Raw genomic sequence first — 11,140 nt, 5'->3', positions numbered from 1 at the left:
GAGAACCTTTTTTTTGTGAGGGAAAAGTATGTAAAAAATGGAAGAGAGAATGACAAATTTATAGTAAGAGGTTGTGAATAAGAAATGACAAAAAAAAAAAAAAAAAAAAAAGGAACATGAAGGGAAAGATGAAGAATGATATTAAGGTAGAGGGTAGTGGAGAGATGAAAATGTAAGGTAAAGGGTAGTGGGGAGATGAAAAGTGATGTTAAGGTAGAGGGTAGTGGGGAGATGAAAATGTAAGGGATAGAGAAAGGTTGGAGAAAGTGTAAATATTTTTAAAAAAAAATGAGTAAATGTTAAAAAAAAAATTAAATGAAAATTGAAAAGAAAAATGATAACGACATGGACGCTGATGTGACTCAACTGGAGCGTAGTAACAATAAATGCTATATTTCAACTTTTAGATATATATAAAATATAGATGTGAATGTCAATATCAGCTTTGTGGTTAGTTTATACAGAAACTTATGATTTTATGTGAAAGACAGTCAATTATAGGCAAAAGCTTATAATGTTATTTACAAATTAGTGTAGTGAAGCTTTGTTGTAATTTACCTTTTCCTTTTGCCTTTTGTATAAGAACAACCATTAATTGACTAATGGAAGTAGCAATTTATGGAGTATGAACATTGTGTTTGTGTACAATAACTGATTTGAAAACCGGAGTTGAACTATCAAACTGGTCTTGCATAAGTGATACATGGTAAAGTTTATAAGGCATTCTTCAGTTGTTAATAAAAATAAAGATTGTGTTTTATTTTGGTTTGGAATAGTGTGCATGGCTCAAGTTGAGAAATTCCCAACCCAATGATTCTATTATTTCTATCAGTCTTTAAATTTTCTTTTAATAATTATTTTTCAGACTTATCCTTCCATCCTACCATGAATTTAAATACTACCGGGACTTATACCCACACATGATAGTAAATCTTCAGATAAAAAAATAATAGTAAATCACTAAATCTCATTAACATTTTAAAGGGGTAGGTCTCATTGATTAATTTAATATTCAGATCCATATTTCACATGAGATGAGAGAGCAGAGCATCCATAGCAGTGGAGCTAAAAATTTAGCTTTTTAGTTCAACTAAAAGTTATTTTATCTATTTTACATACACACATGCTGCAGCAGTGGATCTATTTTAGCTTTCAACACAATAAAATAATATAAACATCACAATAAAATAATATATCCCATACAATAAAATAATATAATCCACTACTCAAAAAACATCCACAGCACCAACCACAACCATCTCTACTATCAGCCACAGCCACGACCACACCCACAACCACCACCACAACTCCACCACCACCGCCGCCACCACCATTCATCAACCAGAGAAACCCAGCCACCATTCATCAACCATCAACAAACCCCATTCATCAACCATCAACAAAATCAAAACTCATTCATCAAAATAGAAATAGAACCCATCATCAATAATTAAATTAGCCAAAAGCCACCACAAAACCAGAGAAACCCAACCACCATCAACAAACCCCATTCATCAACCATCAACAAAATCAAAACCCATTCATCAAAATAAAAATATAACCCATCAACATAAATCCCAATTAGAGAGATAGCAGAGAGATAGGGGCGGAGAATGAAGAGATCAATCGGCGTTGGGCAAGGGCTTAGGTCAGCGCTGGGCAGGGGCTTGGGTCGTCGGCGCTGGGTAGGGGCTTGGGTCGTCGGCGCTGGGCAGGGCTTGGGTCGTTGGCGCTAAAAGCTTGAGAGATGAGAGAGATGAGAGCTTGATAGACGGCATGGGCTGGGATGGCGTGGGACAGCGACAGCGTGGGCTAGGACGGAGACAACGTGGGCTAGGATGGAGACAGCGTGAGCTGGGACGGCTGGGACGGCGACGGCGTGGGCTGGGAGATGAGAGAGATGAGAGCTTGATGAGAGAACTGAAGAGAGCTTGATGAGAGAACTGAGCTTGAGAGTGATGATGAGAGAGAGCACGGTGAGATAGGTCAAAAGAAATGAAAAAAAAAATAAAGTAAGTTGCATTATTTTAATTGGAGGTTGAATAAAAAAAAATTTTTTTTTTTTAGATGTCTGCTACAGTGCACATCTATAAATAGATGTGCATTGTAGCAAATCAGCTAAAAATTATATAACTTTGCCTCCACTTCTGCAAGGCTTTTTTGGTATATTGGTGGAGCTAAAATAGCATTATAGCTTTTTAGCTCCACTGCTGCAAATGCTCTACTGGGGTATTTGAATATTTTCCAAAAAGAATACATGGAAGCAAATTACATATTTGTGCTAATCATTTAGTGAATTATTGAATCTTCTAGAAGATAATCAAATTATCCAAGATTTAGAGTCCATTTGGAAACAACTTATTTAGTTGAAACTGAAAACTTTTTACTGAAAGTATCATAAAAAAAAGCTAAAAGGTAGCTAAAAAAGTACAATGAGACTAGGGGTGTCAAATGGGTGGGTTTGGATAGGTTTGAGGTAGACATAATTGGGTTGGGTATATAAAACTCATTTACCCATTAAACTCCATTTAACTAATTGCTTCAAACCCAAATCCAACCCAACCCAATTATTATGTGTAAACCTTAACTCACCCAATTACCCAATTATCAAAATTACCAAAATGCCATTAAAGTGAAAACCACAATTACCCAATTATGAAAATTACCAAAATGCCATTAGAGTGAAACCTCCAACACTTTCTTGGATTCTCTTTTCCACTCTCTCTAGTCTCCACTTTACTTTCTTGGGAAAAAGAAAAAAAATTTCTTTGATCTAAAATTTCTTTTTCTTCTTCAGCAAAATCAAAAGATTAGGATTCTTTTTTTCTTCTTTAGCAAAATCAATAGCTGAATTTAGCTAAGAACCCAAATGGGATTCATGGGTTAATTTGTCCCTAAACGAATAAAAACTGTGATTTTCCTTCGTTTTCTCAACAACCAAACACAGCCCAACCTCTAATTATTAACCCAAAAAAAAAAAATACTAATCAAAGCCAGAAATTCAGATCTCAAAGCCAACCCACAACCACAAAAATAAAACCCACAACAACCCAAGCCAAGAAAATCAACCCACAACCACAAAAGAAAAACTCAGGCGAGATTGGCGAAAGAAAGAAAAAACTCAAACAAGATCGGTGAGGAGTGGAGGAAGAAAGAAAAAAAATGAAAGGGATAAGAGAGATCGGCGCTAAGCAGGCTAGAAGAGAAAGAGACGAAGAGTGGGTAGGCGAGATCAGCGAGGTGGGCACTCGACTCCATTGCCTTCGACCCCATTCTCTCCGCCTTCCTTTCCCAATCCTTCTCCACCATTTCGTTCTCCTCCACCGCCCTCTCCTCCAGAGGTGGATTTGGAGTGTTTGGAGAGAGATCTGGGAAAGAGGTTTCGAATGGAGGAAGTGAATATGGTTCCTAAGAAGCGAGATTTGGTGGTCTCTGTGCTGTATTTGTTGTGCCTCATTGTTCTCTGTGAGAGCTAGAGAGAGAAAGAGAGAGAGAATAAGTGAGAGAGAGAGAGAGAGAAATGTTTGGAGGCTGAGAAAATGAAGGAAAATGAAACGTCTGAGGGATTTTTTTTTTCTTTTTTTAATGTTATGGAAAGGGCTAGGTTGAATTTGGGTATATTGTTTTTGTGTTAAATGGGGCTCAATGGGTTCAATGAGTTTTTACTTAAAACCCAATAATCATTGAGTTTAATTAGGTTGATGCTCATTTAACCCAACTAATAATTGGGTAAGTTTGGGTTCAATTAGAGTGGGTGGGTTTGGGTGGGCAAATGGGTTTGGACTTACTTTGCCATCCCTAAGTGGGAACCATGAATAATACCAAAAAGTGCAATGTGACCTATAAATAATAGCAAAAATAAACTGAATAGTAATAAAAATAAACTAAAAGGTAAAAAAAAAAAAAAAAAAAAAGGCTTTTTAAGCCAATGCCAAACCTTAGTGAAACTTTATTTTTATGTTGGGTAGAGTTTGGCAACAAAACTCAATTGTAGCCTAAGGTTATAACTCCATTCAATATCTTTGTATTAGATGTGAATTTTGGTAAATTCGTCATTGTATTACATTTTCTTCTTATATCTTCTATTGCAAAAATTCCAAAAAAAAAAAAAAAATCAATAACTATCATCAATTTAATGTTCAAATTTCAAATTTTTATAGTTTAAAATTATGTATAAAAAAATAAGTTTATGATTCAAATAGTAAATAAAATCTGATTGAGACAAAATTTGACATGAATATTAAGAATATAAAAATCATTCAATTCAATAGTTAAATTTTAAAAATATATAGCTATACGATAGTTGTAACATTAGGCTATAACTAAATTTTCATTTTGTGTTTAGGCATCCCCAAATAGCTATTAGCTAGACGACAATCTTGACCAAGTCAAAATCATTTTGCATGGTCGAGTTTTATTTTATTTTATTTAATATAGCATATATACTCTAGGTGACCTTTAATTAGGAAAAAAAAAAAAAAACTAAATCTTAACTTATTATCTCAACCTCATATCTTTCCATGTTCTGCTCCAAACCATTCCAAGACGAGAGGATCAGCTTACCTGTTGGCTAATTGGGTTCAACCTCATAGGCTTTATATATGAACCAAAAGCAGCTAACTTTCTCAATTGTTTTTGAGATAACACAAAATACAATAACGAAGACATGGGCACCAAGAACACCATTGCTATGCTCCTCATCTCCATGCTGGTCGTAATGGCATATACCAATGTGGGTGAAGCACTCTCAGATTGTGCAAAGCAATGCATGCCTGTGTGCATGAAGACTTCAGGAGCAACCCTTGCTGCATGTGGACCTGCCTGCGAAGGTTATTGCCAACAAATTTCTGGAAACACTGGTTCGGGTGATTGGCCATTTGATGGCAAACAAGGTTAATCAATCAAAATGATGATCACCTATACATGATGACTTCTTCAGATTGTTTGCTTTGATTTTTTTGATAAATAATATAGTATACAACTCCAACCTAGCTATTTTCAGGTTTAGTTACTTGTACAACGTATATGTAAGTTCCAACAATCATGTATAGCTATTTTGGTTGGTATTAGTTATCAAAACTTAGTCCTAAAATTCTAGGAACAATCATGTATCATGAATGCTCGATATAAATTAATTGGAGTCAATTATATGTACTGCTTTGTTGTGAGTGTTTGCATAATATGAACAAGTTGTGGATTGTACAATTTCAATGAGGTATAGCTTGTTGCAGCTCAGATGAGCACTGGCCATTTAGGTTTTGCAACCCAGTAGTCCAGCCCCGGAAAAAAATTTATTTTTTTAAAGGTACGGATTCTCATGTCACTTGAATTACATCGATTTGAAGCAAATAATTGGCATTTGATGAAAATGTGACTCTAAACAAAAAGATTAGGTATGTTACCCTTTTTAAGCACACATGTTACATGTATGTTGGTATTGCATGTAGCACATTGTGTGCACGTTAAACTAGAAAAGGTAGCTAGCGAAGGTAATATAAGGATATACCTGTACAAGTTTTTTGTACTCAGAAATGAAATACTTGACATAATCATTGAATATTTGAATATGCTGAACGAAGGAACAATTTTGTCACACTTTTTTCCACAATAATAATAGAGCTATGAAGAAAATCAACCTGATAAAGTTTGACTATGGCCGTGTTATTCAAGTTATCCAGTTCTTCCCTTATTTTATCTTAAAGCTAAAATGAGTACATTTTTTTTTTTGGAAAAGAAATGAATACTATATATACTGTACAAAAAGAAAACAATTAACAATCAAATGAACCCAGGATGCCAATGATGCTGTAACAAAAAGTATGAGCATAATATCTTTAGCTAGGAAGATGGCTATTGTGGAAGGGTGGTAACGGGTACTTCTTTAGGGCATATGATAATGATTCATTTTTAAAAAGTTTTAATACTATTTTTATAAGAAATATAAAAAATTATAAAAAAGTTAGTTACTTTTTTCTTTTTCTATAAAAATTTCTTAAAAATAGTTCTTAAACCAATGTACTCTTGCAATATATACCAACATTCATATGTAAAGAGTTAAAACATTCCTTATTTTGCCTTCGCTAGCTACATTTAGAAATAGAAACTTTTATCATTAAACTTTGTAAAGTTTCTATGAATACTTATAGCTTTTTTTTTTTTTTTTTTTGGACTGATAAAAATACTTGTAGCTTAATTGGCCAAGAGTTAGTTTAGAGACAAAAGACTAAGAGTATTGTAACTTAATTGGCACCTCTCCATACATAAAATGTTTGGGAGTCTAAAGGAAAAAGAGTTCGAGTCACAAAGTTAACAACATAATGTAATTATCTATAAAAAAAATGAAAAAATGGACCAAAAAAGAAAAAATTTCAATAGTTTTGGGATTAATTTTAATTTTTTAAAGTTTAAAGATAGAAAGTTAAACATTTTTAATAGTTTAGGGACAAAAAATAAACTTTTTAATAGTTTAAAGATGAAAAACGAACTTTGAGAAGTTTAGGAACCAAAAAATAAACTTTTAGTAAAATTTAAGAATCAAAATAGTATTATATCTTATTTTTTGCAATTACGAAGCTACCAACAAAATTTTAAAAAGCCGTAAAAATAAACCCACCAAAGAAATGTTTACACATTACAGAGATAAAACATGTGGATCCAAATCATAACAAAGAAAGGTGATTCGGTGAATTACCTTTTTCTTTGGTAATAAAAGGTGAAACACTGCCACTTAGTTTTTTTCCTTGTTGGTTGAAAATAATACTTTTTTTTTTTTTGGGATAAATAGGAAAAATAATATACTAAGTGTCCGTTTTGGAATAACTTATTTAGTTGAAATTGAAAACTCTTTGTTAAAAGTGTAAAAAAAATGTTAAAAAATAAGCTAAATAGTACAGTTGAAACCATAAATAGTATCAAAAAGTACAGTAGAACTTATGAATAGTATTAAAAAGTATAATAGAACCTATAAATAATAGTAAAAATAAACTGAAAGTAGAAATAAACTGAAAAATTCAGTTCATTCGAAATGCATACTAATTAGTTAAGAATTGAATGGCTTTATTGTCTCTCTCTTCCACTTTTTCCACCATGCAATATTGTAATTGAACTATCTTTAATTATTTGCTTGGTCCACACGTTCTATGACCAGCTAATACATAACTACATATACTACTTGCTTCCCAAGTTTCTCATCTCTACATAAGACCAAGCACAAAGTCACAAACCATTTATCATTCCTTGTCCCAACTTTTCCTTTAGCCTACAGCAGACACCAAATATGAAGAGAGAGGGTCGCCAACATGGGATGGTTAGGACCCACCGGATCCTACCATCTTCAATAAACCCGAGACCCGAAACCCGAGTCGTTGACAAATACGATTCGCCCCTGACTGCCGGGTTATTTACCAAGGTGCCATCCAAGCCCACCAACCACTCCAAGTTCACGGGCAAGTGTGGCACACCAGGGTGCACAGGGTGTCATGACCACCCAGCATGTAAGTCCAAGAACAAGACCAAGGGGACTCGTAAGCTGAAGTCACACGATGTCGTTTCCAACACTCGGTTAATCAGCTGGCGGGTCATGGATAGGAAACCCGGCTTGAGTTTTTCTGGATCTTCTGCCACGGGTCTTTTGGATCATATGTATAATGATCATATCAATGATGATGATGATGATGATGATGATGATGAAGAAGTTTATAGTGATATTAATGAGTATGATCGTGCATATTGTGTTTATGGATCTTCAAATAATGAAGACAACAAGGCAGAGATTGAGATTAAAGAAGATGATGACGAAAAAAGTGATGGTAATGATGATAAAATGAGTTTTTGTGATGTGGGATTTGTGTTGGACCAAGTTGAAGGAGATGAAGGTTGGTGCCTAGTGGAAGAAATGTGATTGCTATAAGCTATTGTTAAATTATTGAGTCCATTGTGGATTATTCCCTTTTATTATTATATCTTTATTGTGTTTCCTTTTTTAATTGTATCTACAATTGTACTGAGAGAGGATTATGTCTTCCTGAGGATCAAGATATGGATGCTTTGACATCTACTCTACTCGTGATGTAGATTTTTAATATGGAAGGACCAAATATTAGCCTTCTATTTCAAGTCTATCTTTATGAAAATCTTTTTTTTTTTCTTCTAATTACTATTAGCATGCTTTTTGTTTAAAAAAAAAAAAGAAGCATAAGCATGCTTTAATCACGTTAAATCCAAATGATAGAAGCAGCAAAAAATGATACCAATTGACACTATTTCCAGAACACGCACATGGTCAAGAGATTTGTGATCTTATAAGAGGGTTCCATTGGTGCATCTTTCCTAAATTTGTGGTCTTTTAATGACTAAGGTTTATTTTCACATTTGCAGTTTTACTCTCTTGAAATTTGATAAGAATCTACAACCAGCCCATTTTGGTACTCTTCTCTCAATTACCATTTACCACACCCTGAATAAATTGAGATTTCCTTACTATGTTTTAAGTGTGTTTTGAGATTATAACATATAAATTTTGAGTAAGTTGAGATCACACCTTTAGGAATTCATTTTGGATTTAAATTTCAAGGAATTTAGTTTGAGACAAACATATCCCAAGGAAAATAAATTAAAACGAGATGGGACAAATGCTTTTATTTATTATTTATTGTATCTTGCAAATGCCTTATAATGCATTTGAGTGGTTTCCTTTTTCCCTGCAATAAGGTAGGATATAAAATTTAAATTCAAGTTCTCTCCCGGAAGAGATTGATTAATGCAACTAAATTAGAGCTCTTGACTCATTTGAGAGACTTAAGAGTAATGAGTTATTACCAATTAAAATGCTTGAGGTTCATATCTGACCATATCCAATAGAGTTAGTGATAATTGTCTTGCAAATCAACATAAATGATATTTTCAATCCTTTATATATATAATTACAAGAATAGAAGATGATGGATTTGATTCTTAAAAATGTTTCCGTTGAAAACATTAAAAGGTGTTAATTGAGTTAAAAAGTTATTGGTCAAATAAAAAAAATGTTAAATGACTTTTAATATTACTACCTTAATAATAATAACATAGTCCAATAAATTTTTAAATTGGATAGTGAAGGAAACTTGGAATTTTTTTAAAAATAAAATTATATAAAAGAAGGGCAAAAACAAAACAAATTCCAAGTCTCCAACACCAAATAATGATGTCTCCTTGTGCTTGTAAAATTGACAAAGTCATTCAATTATGAAATTTAATAATCATTAATATAAGAGAAATGATATGTTCACAATATTTTTACAACAAATTATAAGTAGCAGGTTGTTACTGGTTATTATTGTTAAGGCAAAAAAGTAATCTTAGTATTAGGTTCAAATTTGAATCAATAACAACTAACCACCTATAATTTGTTGTGAAAATATTATAGACGTAGCATCTCTTTTAATATAAATATAGATTAGGTTAAGATTACACTTACTGTAAAGAGTTAAAATAGATTAGGATAAGATTACACCTACTCTAACTCTTTACTATGATACATAACTCTATAATTTTTTTCTTAGTAAATTAATATTTTCATAATTCTACCATTAGATTATATATATATATATAAAAAAAAAAAAAAAAGATTATATATTCTCTTTGTTCTTAACATATGTAAATCAAATTTGATAGCATCTAATTCACAAAATTATTCTGCTAAAAAAAATCACAAAATTATATTTTGCAAGCTTGGATGGTATAACAACGCAATGCAATTCATCTATTAATTTGTTGTAAGTTCTTATTTAATAAAAAATTATGGAGCTGTAACTTGAATATGACCCATATAAAAAAAAATACATAATGTTATGTTGTTTAATTTTGATTGCCAAAAGTTATTATTTATCATATAATCATATAATAGAATAATATTTTTAAACAATATGACACCATACAATTTTAGATTTAGTAAATTATATTTTTACAATGAAAATTTATTAATTTCAACACATAAGGAACCTCAACTTGTTTTGATTGTAAATGTCTTTGAAACTTATATGTCAAAGAATAATTGTTTTCTTATATTTGGTTGCCACCTTTAAAATTAGCAAGAATTTTGTTATTTGACATGTACAAGAAATTACTATATTAGTATTTTTTTACAACTTTAATGAATTATTTGGAAAAAAAAAATTCATTCATGAAAATTTGCCATTAAGTGTGTTTGGCAAAAATTAAAAAGTCAGCTTATTTTTACTACTATTTATGGGCTCCATTGCATTTTTTGGTACTATTCATGGGTCCTATTGTACTATTTCAGCTAACTTTTACTTTTATTTACAATACTTTCAATAAAAAATTTTTAATTTCAACAAAATAAGCAGATCTCAAATAGACCCAAAATGGCAAAATTTTTTTTTTTTGAGCCATTTGAGAGTCTCAAAGGAGAACATATCACAAATTCAAATTCAATACAAAAAATATTGATTTAAAGCAAGAATATGTTATTTGAACAAAAAGCTAAAGATTGATCAATCTTCAATCCATGAAAGTTATCGGTTGGAGAGAAAGAGGGAGGTAGTGGGTAAAGAAAGAAGTTTTTATTGGAAGAGTTTGTTGTAATGGTCTACTGAATATGTATCTTTTTGGAGAAGATTATTTATCTATCTGCGAAATTCACTTGAAACAAATTGAAAGTACATACCAACCATATGAAATAATTTTGTATATACATATCATATGAAAATTTTTTTTTATTGCTCATTTGATTTGGATGAGCGGTCCCAAATCCCTAATTAATTAAATGAGTTTATTTTTCAAACTCTTATCAAACTTATTACCAATCTCATAATTGAACCTAGACTTGGTTTTTTTTTTTTTTTTTTTTTTATCAAGCCTTATTGTTCATGAGGTTATTCATGAATAATTTATTTTGCTTGGACTTAGCTCCTTTATCAAATAAATATAAAATTAAGTCTCAAATTTTACTTATTTAAAAACAAACAAACGTATACGAGCTCTTTATTGAGTCAAATTTGAACTGTTTAACTTTCTCAATTAAAAAAAAAAAAAAAAAAGTGTTTATAAACGAAATTCATTTACAACCCTAGTAGTGAGTAATGACCGGACCCATTGGACCCATTGGAATAAAGATTTCATGGCATGTACGCAACACAGT

The 11,140-nt window shown here is 31.7% G+C and overlaps 1 protein-coding gene across 1 annotated transcript; it reads left to right on the top strand.

Annotated features, from left to right (window-relative positions):
• Positions 1 to 7,205: 7,205 nt before the first annotated feature.
• Positions 7,206 to 8,118, top strand: LOC126714718 (uncharacterized). The gene has a single exon (XM_050414995.1). The coding sequence runs from the start codon at positions 7,277 to 7,279 to the stop codon at positions 7,898 to 7,900; it is 624 nt and encodes a 207-aa protein (XP_050270952.1). The 5' UTR covers positions 7,206 to 7,276; the 3' UTR covers positions 7,901 to 8,118.
• The last annotated feature ends 3,022 nt before the right edge of the window (positions 8,119 to 11,140 follow it).

Source organism: Quercus robur, chromosome 2 (assembly GCF_932294415.1).
Source record: "Quercus robur chromosome 2, dhQueRobu3.1, whole genome shotgun sequence".
Taxonomy (NCBI): domain Eukaryota; kingdom Viridiplantae; phylum Streptophyta; class Magnoliopsida; order Fagales; family Fagaceae; genus Quercus; species Quercus robur.
The sequence above is the reverse complement of the archived record's forward strand: the minus strand, read 5'-3'. Positions and strand labels throughout refer to the sequence as shown.